Source organism: Schistocerca nitens, chromosome 9, assembly GCF_023898315.1.
Source record: "Schistocerca nitens isolate TAMUIC-IGC-003100 chromosome 9, iqSchNite1.1, whole genome shotgun sequence".
Taxonomy (NCBI): domain Eukaryota; kingdom Metazoa; phylum Arthropoda; class Insecta; order Orthoptera; family Acrididae; genus Schistocerca; species Schistocerca nitens.
In genome coordinates this window covers 279552929-279568630 of record NC_064622.1, presented here as the reverse complement: position 1 = coordinate 279568630, position 15702 = coordinate 279552929, and the positions used below count along the sequence as shown (strand labels likewise).

The window sequence follows — 15702 nt, the reverse complement described above, 5'->3', positions numbered from 1 at the left end:
ACTAGTTTAGTTCAAAGGCAGATCTTCCAGTCCATTAATCCAATCCTAGTACTGCTGATCCATGCAAAAGAGAACTTAGGAGTATACCCCTTGTCACTCAATATTATACAGGCCTTGAATTTATTAATCAGCTACTTCGACAAAGCTATGACTTACTAAAATCGTACATTTTGTCCCACATTTTGCCCACCACAGCTAGAATAGCTTTTTGTCACCCTCCAAATCTTCGCAATATCCTTGTCAGAACCTCTGCTCCTATGCACCTGTTCTCCTACCCGATGGTTCATATTATTGCCACCTCGGTGATTGTCCACATTGTAAGATTTGCCCTATGCACCCTCCTACCACCACCTATATCAACCATGTAACTGGCAAAACATATACTATCAAAGGGAGAGCCACCTCTCAAATGACACATCACGTACCAGCTGTTCTGTAAACACTGTTTGGCCTTTTACATTGGCAGGTCTACCACCAAGTTATTAGTTATGAGTGGGAATAGACAAGGGTGTGTATTGGCGACACGCAATATCCTTTTGCAGAGCATGCTCTGCAACTTTCCAACCATGACCTCAGTGCCTGTTTTACCACACATGCCATAGTCTTTCCTCAGACACCAGTTTCTTGGAACTCCGCAGTGGGAACTGGTGTTACAACATATCCTTGGTTCTAATAGCCACTCATGTGGCCTTTATTTACATTAATTTCTTCAGTCTCAGTGTTTCTTCTCGGTAACCATTCCTTTCTTCACTCCCTTTTAGTTTTCTGTATCTTTTATTTTCTGATCTATACCCCTTCCCCACCCAACTCTACCAGTTACAATGCGCTTAGCTTTCCACTCTTATTAATACGTGCACAATGTTTAGTCAGTAATCTGTCTTGCTTATTTACCCTATCTTCCACATTTAAGTTCTTAGGGTTTCAAACCTTGGCTAGTGTGGTCCCCAACAATCAGTCTTTCCTTCTCAACTTGTCAGGTATGTGTGTCCTCTCCTGGGGTTCTGGGAGACTTTTCCAAACTCTCCCCTGTCCTAAACCTCACAAGTCCGTTTCCTTCACCCTTCTTACTTCCCCTTCAAACATTCTGCCAGAAGAAGGAGCCACTGTCTCTGAAAGCTTGCAAATTTCAACTCTGTTTTATGTGTTTTCTCCTGCCACCATTTTCTGAATAGATTTTTTTTTTAATCTATCCAATTACATTTATCTAGTAACCACAATATGGTATTGTGCATCTACCTTAATGCAAACACTTTTGTTATTTATTTATTTCTTTATTCCCCCAAACTAGGTTCGGTGACAAATATCACCATCATCTGGGGGATATTTGATTCTAAAACATATAGGAATAGCATACATGTAAAACAGTGTAAAACATTATTGTATTTTGTTCCAAATATTACTTCTGTGAATAATTTCATAATACCTTATTTTCTGTATGTCACAGCATGATTTTACAATTGATGCCGTTGTTTCCAGCTTATTTTCTGTGTTTTTTTATTGCCGTTCTTCTTGGCATACATCATGTTAACTAAAACTCTGTGAATGAACAAACACAAAACCGTTAGCTTATGTATGTCAGTGTTACTCAGTTGGGGTTGTGGTGTGTTATGGATACAGTTTTGGTGTGTACTTAATTTTAATATAATCAGGAATTACATTGTTGGATGAACAGATTTTGTTGTACTTGAGGTTCATGTTTGTTTGATGTAGTTTCACCGTCATTTTCTCAAGTTTGTTGAAGAGCGTTTGTGGGAATGCCTGGTGTGGCATAGAAACAAGTGGGCCTACAATCCCATATTGTTGTTTTTGTATGCAAACACCGACCAGTGGAATAGTTGCAGGATAAAATTATTATATTATCTAGTTTTATTTACATAGACTATGACTGGTGTCAACTCATGTTTGTGCACTGTAACCAAAGACTTGCCAATATGTGTGAATTGTATACAGTTTTGATAGTGCTTCTCTTGATAACGTGTCTAATATCTGTTTTTCATACAGGTTTATGTTAAAAAGCTGCGTGAGCCACCTGGCACTAGAACACTGGGTTAATTTTGCACGAAATAATGTTCGGACCTCTCACTACCTGTCCACTGACTGGTGCTGCATTCTGTTATCAGTGTCTAGAATTATTTCAAAAGAAACATTAGTGAAAATAACAACTTCTGTCACAAATGGCTGAACCAATGTAATCAAACTGATGTGATTTCATGAGTGTACTTATTAGGTTTCACAGTTTGCAGTAGTTCTGCTACAAAGATGTCACTTTTGTTGAGTGGTCAAGATATTTCGGAAGCTCAAAAGGAAAAAAATTGCTCAATTACTCTCTTCACACTTTTTTCATGGGAGGATAGTTATGTATTCTGTCATTATTATTTTAAAAATTTGTACTCTACCAAAGAACAGACATAAATGAAAAACAAATCATGAAATTTGGTCCTTTTTTAGTATGTTTTACTCTTGCAGTTACATTTGTGCCACCGAGCGAGGTTGCGCAGTGGTTAGCACACTGGACTCACATTCGGGAGGACGGCGGTTCAATCCCACGTCCGGCCATCCTGATTTAGGTTTTCCATGATTTCCCTAAATCGCTCCAGGCAAATGCCAGGATGGTTCCTTTGAAAGAGCATGGCCGACTTCCTTCCCCATCCTTCCCTAAACCGATGAGACCAATGACCTCGCAGTTTAGTCTCTCCCCCAAAACAACCCAACCCAACATATGTGCCAGTAACACTTTAAATAACAGCATTGATGGCCTGTTTCCTAATAGCTAGTCTACAAAATGTTAAACATCTGACCAAAATTTTTTCACCTTTCCAGTTTTTGTTGTATCTTTTACAATTAATTTCAGCTTATTCAGCTATTCCTTAAAGTGATACACTGTCTCTGTTACATGCTCACATTAATAGAGCTGGTCCACTGTGTAATGGTCTTCTTTTAGCCTTCCCTCACTGGTCATCTCATAATGGTCCTATTCCTGCTAACCTACCTTCAGAATATTTTGCAGGAAATGGTATCGCTATTTAAAAGAATTTATGGGTTTACCCCTCATACTCAAGTTTGGATGTGTAATTCTTTTGTTGCCATATGAGGAGGACACTTATTAGCCTAAGTTTTGTTTAATCTAACCAGCCACCCTCTCCTACCTCTATTTTTCTTTTTTTTTCCATCCGACCTTCCTCAATCGATTCCTTTTTCCTCCATTAAGAAGGAACGTTTGGTTCCAAAAGATAAGTGTGCTATCATCTATTTTTACATGTTTCTGTCATTAGTTTGAGATTATGGCTCCTGAACGTAAGTACTTATCTGCACATCTGATGTATGTATATAGATCATTTAGGCTCCTTGTGTACTAGTAGTGTGAATGGTAATATCTTGCAGATGGGGGACCATATGTGGCAGCAGCAACAGAATCAACACTTACAGCAACAGAATCACCCACACCACCCAATGCATCACCACCCACTCCATATCCAACAGCAACAGTTACAGCAGCAGAGGTTGCGGGCAGTGGGGAAGGCTGTCAACCACAGACAGCATTACAATCATCAGCAGCAGAATGGTGTGGTGGATGAATATGCTGGTCTCATGAGCCAGCGTGAACGGCAGTGGTTGCTTGGCATTCAAATGCTGCAGCTTAACACTAACACGCCACACATAGATGATTATTATTATACTGTGAGTAATTCATAATGAGACGGCACAAAAATAAGAGCATGTTGATTAGTTACAATCTATTATGGAGAGCAGCTTGCAGGTTTTCCTTCCCTTCTTGAAAACAAGTACTTTTCTATATATATAAACAAAAACAATCAGTTATTGACAAAATTATTTAATTAGGTTGATAAAAAATTGAATCACCAAGCCGCAGCAGAAGACACATATAAAAGAAGGTTGTAACTGGCAAGCTTTCGGAGCCAGTCTCCTCTGACCCACAGTTCTGGTTGACTTTCCCGAAATCGACCCCTTTTCCTAGACCTCACCAGTCCTTTTCCTTCACCTCTTTTCCTTCCCCGTCAACTCCCCTTCAACCCCCCCTTCAACCCTGCTGCCTGAAGAAGGAGCCACTGTCTGGGAAAGCTTGCCAATTACAACCGTATTTTATGTGTGTGTTCTGCCGCTGCTTGGTGAGCAGATTTTTTATCTATCCAATTAAACAATTCTCTATATTGAGAAATATATGTAATTACTGTCAAAATAAATAAAGAGGAAATTATTTTCAAAAAACACAATCGTCATAATGCTTCTCTAACTGTAAATCTGGCATGCAGAAAGAGATTCTGATAGGTCCCACTTTCTTCTGATGTACTGCTTTACTTGTGACACATCTGAAAGTTCTCCTTTATGCTTAAGATTGTTTTGTTGTAGCAAGATTGATTTCCTTTCATATTTATTGGCACCTTCAGCTAATGGTTAAAAAAGGAGAGGCCAAAAATCACTGAAATAGCAACAAGAATTTGTTTCAAAAATAAGTGATGTGTTTAGAGTAATATCTTCATTTATTGTTCTATAGAATCGTATGTTTAAAATAGCAGAAACACACATTTTTTATAACACACACAATATTAGTACCAGTGCTTGGTGGTGATGTGCATAAGTTTTTCATTTTTTGCTTTACTGGTGTAAGGATCAGAATTTTCATATTTGAGTGTTGTTCATGACTATTAAGAGAAATAAATAGTGAGCAATATGCTGCATGTGTCCAAAATACTGAAGAGGCTCAAAATAAAAGTTAGTTTTATAATAGATGGTTGGTTTGAAAACTAATGTCTTATTTTTATTCATGTGGAAGGCAAAAAGCATCTGGAGCACTTTTGGGGGGAACGGTACTGATATAGAAGGCTGGTTCAAAAATGATTTTGCTTAGAACTAAAAAATTTTGTAATAAACTTAAAAGCTTATTTGGTTATATTATGTTGATATTTCTATCTCACAATTGCCTGTCCGTTTGACACACAAATGAAAAAAAGTCATGTCATTTACAGAGAAACACATGACAGAATAACTGAAAACTTTCTCGCCTTGAAACAGGTGGTGATGAAACTAATGGAGTAACTAATTACGGCATTGTTAGAAAGCAGTGTTTTTACAAGCTATTAATGGGTTTTTATGGTGGTGCTGTGTTCCAAACCATTTTAATACATACAAAATTCAAAAGCATTCTGTATTTTTGTCAGTGATGCTATACCCTTATCTATGTTTATTGTGTGAATAATTCAGTGTTTAAATTTTAGGGGTAGTGATACATTTGTTCAGAAAACCTTATTCACTATAGAGAGAAGACAAAATTGCAAGTAAAAGAATAAATGTGCAATATTTAATTGCTTCCAGGTATTTATGTCCCGCCAACTGAAAAATGAGCAGAAAGATGGCAGTGTCCTTATTGCTGCTCAACAACACCACCAGCAGCTGCAGCGGCAAAGGGAGCGCAGGGATAGTCAGCGGTCGGAAGGAGGCCAGTCCTCACTCCAACAGCCCCGGGTCTACACTCCCGCTCAGTTTGAGAACTCACTTGGCAAACTTCAGGTTGGGGCACTCTGCAAGTGTAATACAAAGTGTCAGTTGTGTTGTGTTTCCATCTAGAAGTGGAACATGCCCAGGCCTCCATCCACATTCCTGATCCCACAACATTCCTGTTCTTCCCACCTGCCTCACATCACCCTCAAACTCTGTATTTTATTTTTCTACACCACCATAGCTCACCAACTGAAACCTGCCCCTATCTTTTCTCCCTTTCTTCAACTATTTTTCTGCATTTCTCATAGTAATCGGTATTCTACATTTGATTACCTGCATTCAGCCCTGCCACCTCCCACAACCACATATTTCATACTGACATATTCTTTCGTAATCCTCTTCTACCCTGTTTTTCCCTCTCCCCAAACCACACTTTTATACTCTGTGTGGCAAAATGATCCGTAACGGGAGAAGGAAACAGATTGAAGCTTCATGGATTGAGAGGGTATGTGATGTTATTTCAGTGAGTACAGAATCAAGTCATATTCACAAATAACTTGGCAGTTTAAGTGCACTTATTGGTATGACATTGCACCCACTCTGGCCTGGGTGCATGCACTGATACTGTTGGGAGGGGAGTCATAAAGCCATTGTATCCTCTCCTACGGCAAGCTGGCCTAAAACTGTTTAACTGGTCCTTAATATCCTGGGTCCTGGTGCTGGGATGATGTCCGAGCTGGTGCCACATGTGTTCTGTCATGGACATACCTGGGAATCTTGTGGCCATGGGGGGTAAGTCAACATCACACAGACAGTTCGTAGAGACACAAGATATGTATGAACTAGCACTATCTTCTTAGAAACGTAAGAGGTAATACATGAGGACCCATGAAGTCTGTGATGTACCATTGTGCCGACAGTGTTTCCTTATCACTGCCAACCATGACATGATACTGGATTGCCCACTGCACCGTGACTCCAGAAGTACCACCAATTTGCCTCTCTGGAACATTGGAAGAAGGGGACAATGGTCATCCAGGGTAGTGCAGAATAACGATTCACTACTGAACACAATTCAGTGCCATTTATTAGCACTCCATGCTTTCTGGTCATGGCAGCACTCCAAATCCAGTCGTTTTTGTTGTGTTAATGGCAGCCTGTGTGTGGGGTGATAATTTCCTAGTTTGGCTGTTGCTAGTCTTTAGCCAGTGGTATGGGATGACACACAGTATTACAGGGTGTCCACTACAGTAGTCTCTTGACTATCTGGCCTTTTTACTAGCCAGCCTACTTAATTAATATCATAATAATAATCATCTTTGATACGAAAGGATTAATTTATTGTATGTACTGTATTTTTCCAAAGCATTAGCAAGTGGGTGCCAGCTATAGTGCTGCGTGGCCTTTCAAAATGTTTTGTGTGTATTGTGTGCTCCTAGCACATTTTGGAGTCATAGTTATTAGGTACATATTGTATTATTAATACTGAATTAATTACCGGAACCACTCTTCAACAAATGATACTATTGAAGCCCTCTTCCAGCACTCAAAAACAACAATGAACACATGTGGAGAGCAGTTCTGCTGGTAACCCTGTGTTCTTTGTTTCTTCAGACATCCAAAGAAAGTGCATTGTTAAATAATTGTTTTGTGTGGTTTGTGTTTTAATTAGTGTGCCTGAAAGGGGTAATAAATGAAAGAACTTTGTAGTGACTATGGACCAGACACTGTGGGCTGTAACGCAACTGGATTCTGGGGTAGCAACCAAAACTATTGCTTTGGAGTTAAGGTTAGGAAAATGTACTGTTTGGAGACAGCAAGAAAAAATAGAGCAGAAATTGAAAAGTGGTGTGCTTCTCAAACTAGTGGAATAAAAGTAAGAAAGATAATTTTCAGAGGTTGAGAAGCTTTATTTTTGTGGCATGAACATTTAAGAGGGAAAGGGTTGCTGCTTACTGGACCAGTATTGCAGAAAAAAGCATTGCATTTTCAGTGACAAATAGAAGATTCAGAATTTACTGTCAGTAATGGCTGGTGGGATCGATGGGAGGGGGGGAGATCAGTATTTGCCAGGTTACCATTAGTGGAAACGCTTTATCCACTGACAAAGAGGATGTGCCATTGTTGAAGACTATCTGTTGAAATGAATTGATGAGAAGGGAATTTGTGGGGAACAGTTGTACAGTTGCAAACAGAGTGGAGAGTTATTGCAGCACAGAAGGGAGCTAAAAGAAGGGAAATATTCATCTGTCAAATACTTTTTAAAAACCTCGAACCACTATGTTTCATCCTTTTTGTTAGGCCTGTTGTTTCACATGTGTGTAATCGTGCTTAATAATTTACAATGCAGTTCATTTTATGTTTCCTGTGTTAATTTTTAATGTGTGCGGTATGTACTTAATAAACACTTATAACTAGCATGTATTATATAAGAAGTAAGAAAATGGTAATAAAATTGGGTTTCGCTATAAATAAGGGTTGTTCTGAATGGTATGGCTGGAATCGAAAGAGAGAATTTATAGTACTGAGACTTTTTTTTTTTTTTATTTATCCGGCTTGTGGTGCCTGGATGTGGTCAACTGGAACCTTGGCGAGTATGCTTGTCCTGTCATCACCATGCAGTCCAACATCAGGCCAGTGGCACATCTGAATTCCCACAGATTTGTATATTGCACGATTAGACCAGCCAGCCAAATGGAGACCCAGAGTGAGGCCCCTTTCAAACTCTTGTCAGGTACTGATAACACATTCTCACATGAGTATGCAGAATCTCCATGTGCATCACAGTGATCACTCAACATCTGATGCTGTTCACACCCGTTTTTATCCTACTATACCTGGTAGGTTATCTAATGAAGTACTATTCGAGACAAGCTGCATAAATATTCAGCCAGATCTTGATAAGATTTCAACGTAGTGCAAAGATTGGCAACTTTCTCTAAATGTTCAGAAATGAAAAATTTTGCACTCCACAAAATGAAAAAACATAGTATCCTGTGACTATAATATCAATGAGTCATTCTTGGAATCAGCCAGTTCATACAAATACCTGGGTGTAACACTTGTTAGGGATATAAGTTCAGTCGTGGGTAAAGCAGGTGGTAGACTTCAATTTATTGGTAGAATACTGGGAAGCAATCAGTTTACAAAAGAGATTGCTTACAAATCCCTCGTACGACCCATCCTAGAATATTGTTCAAGTTTGTAGGACCCGTACTAGATAGGACTAATGGGGGATACTGAACGTATACAGAGAAAGGCAGCACGAATGGTCACAGGTTTGTTTAATCCTTCGGAGAGTGTCACAGAGATACTGAAGGAACCGAAATGGCAGGCTCTTGAAGACAGGCATAAACTATCCCGAGAAATTCCGTTAATAAAGTTTCAAGAACTGGCTTTAAATGATTACTCTAGGAATATACTAAACTTCCTGCATATTGCTCACATGGGGATCTTGAGGATAAGATAAGAATAATTACTACATGCACAGAGGCATTCAAGCAATCATTCTTTCCACGCTCCATATGTGAATTGAACAGGAAGAAACCCTAATAACTGGTACAATGGGACATACCATCTGCCATGCACTTCACATGCTTTGCAGAATATGGATGTAGAGGTAGATTAACACTTCTGAACATGAATGTCGTAATTGCACCCTGATGGACATTCTACCTGCCACAGAGAATTGCAACTGTAAACATTTACGTACCCGCTGATGGCGTGTATGTGTACAAAGTTACAGTGACATCTGTCCATGTCTTCTGCGTACTTCACTTTTGTGGTCAGTCAGTGTGTTTCCTGGCGAAGTAATCAATCTTCATAAATATGTATCATTCAGGAGTAAAGGAGACCACACACTGATTAACAGAGGCATTGAATCATTGGCCGGCAGACACAAAAGAGAAAGAAAACTTGCTAACTTTTGGAGTAAATCCTTTATCAAGCTAGAGTAAAAAGAAAATTCACATTCACATGCTTTTGTCTGTACATAGTGCCGGCTGGACACACAATACCAGAAATGCAGTTCAACACATGGACTAGGCTGGGGTAGGGATTGTGAGGGGGTGGAGTGTGCAGGGCAGCGAGGGAGAGACATAGGAGGTAGGAAGAAGATTGGTGGTGGCTACCTATTGGTTAGGAGGGAGGCAACTGGTTTGATGGCTAGGCATGTAGGAGGGAGGAGAGGCAGGTGCATGAACTAGGCATGCAATGCACAAGCTAAGTGTGTGATGGCCAGGGGCAAGAGCTGGTTGGTAGTGCCACACAATGAAGGCGTTGTGGAGATGTTAATTCGGAGGGGGTGATGCGGCAGAGCAGAGGGAAACTGTTGGGTAGAGGATGTGGAGGCAGTGAGTTAATGGCAATTGAGGTCAGGAGGGTTATGGAAAAGGGGTGTGTGTTACATGGATAACTGCCATCTGTATAATTCAGGAAAGCTGGTGATCTAGGGAAGGATCCAGCGTTAAGTGGAGCAACTGGAATTGAGATTGTGCTCGGCTCCATGTTGTGCCACTGTGTATTCAATTTTATTCTTGGCCACATTTTGGCAGTGGTCATTCATTGGGTTGGACTGCTGGTTGGTTTCCATACCAGTATAAAAACTGTGCAGTGATTGCAGTAGACTTAGTATATGAAATGGCTGCTTTCACAAGTGGCTCTGTTGACGATTGGTAGGGTAAGGTTTTGACAGGAATGGAGTGGGAAGTACTGGGTGGGTGGATGGGTATTCCACATGGGTGTGTGAGGATATATCACAGAGATCTCTTTTCAGACTAGGTTTGGTAGGTAGTGTCCTATCTGCGAAGGCCCTTGTGAGACCTGCATATTATCTTCAACTCACTGTCCATTCTTTATTCCTTAACATGTCTCTACAACTAATATTGTTATACAGCACCAATGTGGCTCTCTTCCTTCCCATACCATTTTACCTTTCTTACTGTCTTTTTACTTATCTACAAATCATTGTCCATTCTTTATTCCTTAATATATGTGTACTATCTCCTCCTCTATAATACTTGTAATGATTTCTGCATCAAAAGGAAAATTCATGTGCAAAAACTATGAAATTTTGAGGTGGAATGGCATATTTTAAGTTCAGGAAACTATTTTTAGCTTTGTGAAGTGTAGCATGCTTCCAATTATTCAGGTGCAGATGATCCAGCTTGCTAATTATCTTGCTAAGTATCTGTGTGTCACTTGCTGACTTTTTAAGAAAATAAAAAACTAAGCCTAAAGTATTTTGTTCGAATTACAATGAATAACTTCTGGTTGGGAACACATAAATGGCGGAAACATCAGCTAGCAGTTAAGCAATTATGCCTATGAATCAGGATAAGATCAGGTAAGTGATAAAGTCACAGAGAACAAAGTGTGTCCAGTAGAGGAAGAGAGCGCACCTGTTATCACACTTACTGAGGCGCTGAAATGTTTGGATCTGTTGTTAAATTATGCAGGAAGAACTTTCATTGCCTGTACTGATATTTTGACTCTGAAAAATGAGTCACCGTTGGGAGAAAGTGAACTACAAACAGTAACAGAAGAAATTGGTTGACTGTTTCCCAAAAGTAAACTGAAAGCAAATCGTATGAAATACAGTGTGTTTTAAGTCCTATTTTGTAAATAAATTTTCACAGTCAGGCAAGCAATGTATAAGTATTGTAAATAGCAGTTTCTGGTAATTTTGGATTATCCCTTTTTGTTTGTTATCTGTGCAATCTTGAGTCTGTATTAACCAATTTGCATACAATTTTTATTAGCATTTTCACACAGCCATACAGCTGTTTTTGACAAAATTTGAAGTTCTCATAACAGTATACTAAATCATCAGGTTACCTTCCATTCGAAAAGAACTGTGACTGATGCCTGAACAACAGGGAACTAACATGCATCGAGATTAGAAAATAGTTCATTGATAATGGCTAGGCACTAGACTGATTGTTGTGCTCTGTAATTTATAAATATAGTAAATGGTATTTTACAGTGGTTATTTCATTATATATGGACATTATACTATGATAAATATTCAAACATAATTGAACTGAATATGCTAGGCCTTAAATCAATTGACCTGTATTTGTAAAACTAAATTAGACTAGTGAGTTTGTAGTAATTAATATTTCACTGGTTTTAAAAACAGTTGGTTGATGTGGTTGTTAAAGTAGTCACTGGATCTTACTTTGTTACAAAAGCCAGTTGCTGATGTTTAGTAAATAAAGGTAACATGGTGTTTGTTGCAGGTTGGAAGTGTCACTGCACCAAGGAAGATAATTGATATGGACATCATGAACACAGATACCAGTGATGCAGTATTGCCACCACAGCAGAAGGACTTGAGGAAAACTAAGCAGCTTCTTTTGGAAATAGAAAGGGTAAGTTTCTGTAAACTGTAGAAAATGAACTAATGTAGTCTAGGAAATTTCGATGAAGAGGAGTTACAAAAACATTGTGGATTTGTTGACATCAACAATGTTCTTGTAATTCTTCTGGAAGCAGTATGGCTCTCCAGTAATTATCTTCAGGAGGAAAGATTCTTAGTTTTGCAGATCGATATTTTTAAGTTTAGGAAACTGTAACGTAGGTTCCAGAAGTGCAGCATACTTCCAATTATCCAGGTACAGATGATCCAGCTAAATGTATGGCTTTTGACCAATCATTGCATTTGTGTTTGTTTACATCTGGTTCATTCTTACAACGAACAGAGTGTATAACTGTATGCGCTACGCTTTGTAAAGATATAGCCACCTATACCGGTGGGTGTACTTGCAAAATTATATTATTGTATGACAAGATATGATGTCATGAACATTGGAATGCATGAAAAACTAAATTTTCTTATAACAATATTATGAAAAGGATAGATTGCTGTTCACCATATACTGGAGATGTTGAGTCACAGACACACACAACAAAAGGATTGCTAAGCAGTCGAGCTTCAGCAGTCAGAGACAGTGGCCATTTGTGTGTGTGTGTGTGTGTGTGTGTGTGTGTGTGTGAGAGAGAGAGAGAGAGGGGGGGGGTGGGGGGGGGGGGTAGATAGATAGGTAGATAGAGTTATGCTTGTGTGAATGTGTGTGTGTGTTTGCCTTTTGACCGAAAGCTCAAATGTGTAGCAGTCTTTTTGTTGTGCCTGTCTGCAACTCTGTCTCCTGTGTACGGTTACCTCTAGATTCGATTCCCGGCCAGGTTGAGGATTTTCTCTGCCCAGGGACTATCCAGTCCCTGTTTGTGTTGTCCTCATCAGTCCATCATCATTCATGAAAGTGACTAGATTGGACTGTGTTTAGTATGGTATAGTTTGGGAATGTGTCAGGGCACTGATGACCACGCAGTTGAGTGCCCCACAAACCAGTCGTCATCATCATAATCCTGTGTATGGTGAGTAGCAATGTATCCTTTCCATAATACACTCCTGGAAATTGAAATAAGAACACCGTGAATTCATTGTCCCAGGAAGGGGAAACTTTATTGACACATTCCTGGGGTCAGATACATCACATGATCACACTGACAGAACCACAGGCACATAGACACAGGCAACAGAGCATGCACAATGTCGGCACTAGTACAGTGTATATCCATCTTTCGCAGCAATGCAGGCTGCTATTCTCCCATGGAGACGATCGTAGAGATGCTGGATGTAGTCCATGCCATTTCCACCTGGCGCCTCAGTTGGACCAGCGTTCGTGCTGGACGCGCAGACCGCGTGAGACGACGCTTCATCCAGTCCCAAACATGCTCAATGGGGGACAGATCCGGAGATCTTGCTGGCCAGGGTAGTTGACGTACACCTTCTAGAGCACATTGAGTGGCACGGGATACATGCGGACGTGCATTGTCCTGTTGGAACAGCAAGTTCCCTTGCCGGTCTAGGAATGGTAGAACGATGGGTTCGATGACAGTTTGGATGTACCGTGCACTATTCAGTGTCCCCTCGACGATCACCAGTGGTGTACGGCCAGTGTAGGAGATCGCTCCCCACACCATGATGCCGGGTGTTGGCCCTGTGTGCCTCGGTCGTATGCAGTCCTGATTGTGGCGCTCACCTGCACGGTGCCAAACACGCATACGACCATCATTGGCACCAAGGCAGAAGCGACTCTCATCGCTGAATACGACACGTCTCCATTCGTCCCTCCATTCACGCCTGTCGCGACACCACTGGAGGCGGGCTGCACGATGTTGGGGCGTGAGCGGAAGACGGCCTAACGGTGTGCGGGACCGTAGCCCAGCTTCATGGAGACAGTTGCGAATCGTCCTCGCCGATACCCCAGGAGCAACAGTGTCCCTAATTTGCTGGGAAGTGGCGGTGCGGTCCCCTACGGCACTGCGTAGGATCCTACGGTCTTGGCGTGCATCCGTGCGTCGCTGCGGTCCGGTCCCAGGTCGACGGGCACGTGCACCTTCCGCCGACCACTGGCGACAACATCGATGTACTGTGGAGACCTCACGCCCCACGTGTTGAGCAATTCGGCGGTACGTCCACCCGGCCTCCCGCATGCCCACTGTACGCCCTCGCTCAAAGTCCGTCAACTGCACATACGGTTCACGTCCACGCTGTCGCGGCATGCTACCAGTGTTAAAGACTGCGATGGAGCTCCATATGCCACGGCAAACTGGCTGACACTGACGGCGGCGGTGCACAAATGCTGCGCAGCTAGCGCCATTCGACGGCCAACACCGCGGTTCCTGGTGTGTCCGCTGTGCCGTGCGTGTGATCATTGCTTGTACAGCCCTCTCGCAGTGTCCGGAGCAAGTATGGTGGGTCTGACACACCGGTGTCAATGTGTTCTTTTTTCCATTTCCAGGAGTGTACTATCATCAGTTTTCAGAAAAGCGAGTTGTTCAAAGATAAAAGATCACTTGGTGAGTATATTTTTTACCTATCCAATTATAAGTTATTACTATAGGAATTATTAGCACTATGAACACTTTTGGCATTAATAGTCATTATGCATCTCAAGACCATATCTTTTAAAGTGACTTTTCTTCATAAATATCAATTACTTCTGTCATTGCTTACTTTGTCAAAGTGTGTAACTACTGGAGATCTTATCAGCTGAGTCTTTTTCATAGAAGTCAAAAATTCAGTCACTTTGTTTTTAAAATCACCAACTTCAATCTGAATAGTCAAGGAATAAAAGGTGCAAAATAATATCCTTTTTCAGAAAATTCAACACCATAAATATATTCATCCCTTAACATGTTCACACTGTTCTGTTTTATCACATTTTACAATATTCACCATGACGAGAATTTAAGTTCACTTTTCTTAGAGAAATAATTGATGCAGTGACTCCGAACAAAATGGCGGTATCTTCTACTGGACACTGGCTGTCATCTAACAGTTTCACTCTGACCAGCGTCCTTGTAGCCTTCTCACCGCAAAGTATATGCAGCCGTGTTGCTCTGGTCCCCGTGCATAAACATGAAACATAAACAATACACACTTTTGTAGTTACCTTATAAAATGATAATGGCTAAAAATCCTTTAACGATATTTTAAAGAAATTTACATATCCTTAGGTCACTCAGGTGGCAAACGCAGCAACATGAGAAAATTCCATCTCCTCAAAAGGTTCCACTCTGTTGAATGAAGAGAATTCTGAGTTACAAATATGGTACTGTGAATAACTAACTTGCAAGAGTGTGGTTTCAAACTCTCTCCCCTCCCCAGAACTCATACACTAAGGAAATGGGATAAGGACACAATTTGGAAGAAACGATAATATCATAATGTAAAGAGATAATCATGGAATTTGGCTTTACCCCAATGAAATGTATAGAATAATTGCTTTTTCAGTACTAGCCATTGACCATAGAGCGGAAAGTCTACTAATAGGTTGGGCTTGATATTGTAGGTAAATAAAATTGTTTGCCAAGTTTAAAGGAGGAAGCAAAGCATGATGCAATTATATAAAATAGTGCTCTATTGTTTTTGATAATCATTCAATTTAAAAAGTGTTAAACACTTGTGTGTTATGTGTGTGTCTTTTTTTTCCCTAGCTGTACATGTTAATACTTCAAGTGGAAGATCTGAAGAGCGACATACCAGAAATACGGGAAGCAGTGACAGAAAATAGAGAAGACCTCCTGCGCAAAATAGTCTCTGCAGTCCTGCTGGGTGATCGTCTGGCAAGCATTCTCTGCGTCCGGAAGGGCAGGGTTCGTTGAGTGATACTGTTTTCTCCAAATTATTATTTCATACAGAAAATTATGTATGTTGTTGTTGTTTATTCAGTTCTC

At 40.5% G+C, this 15702-nt stretch overlaps 1 protein-coding gene across 1 annotated transcript in view; it reads left to right on the top strand.

The window, feature by feature from the left end:
• Positions 1-15702, top strand: part of LOC126203694 (protein PAT1 homolog 1) — a 117845-nt gene that overhangs the window by 68318 nt on the left and 33825 nt on the right. The window contains exons 8-11 of the mRNA XM_049938065.1: positions 3382-3678; positions 5332-5526; positions 11697-11828; positions 15463-15621. Of these exons, the coding sequence (XP_049794022.1) occupies positions 3382-3678; positions 5332-5526; positions 11697-11828; positions 15463-15621 (783 nt within the window). The remainder of the gene's footprint in view (positions 1-3381; positions 3679-5331; positions 5527-11696; positions 11829-15462; positions 15622-15702) is intronic.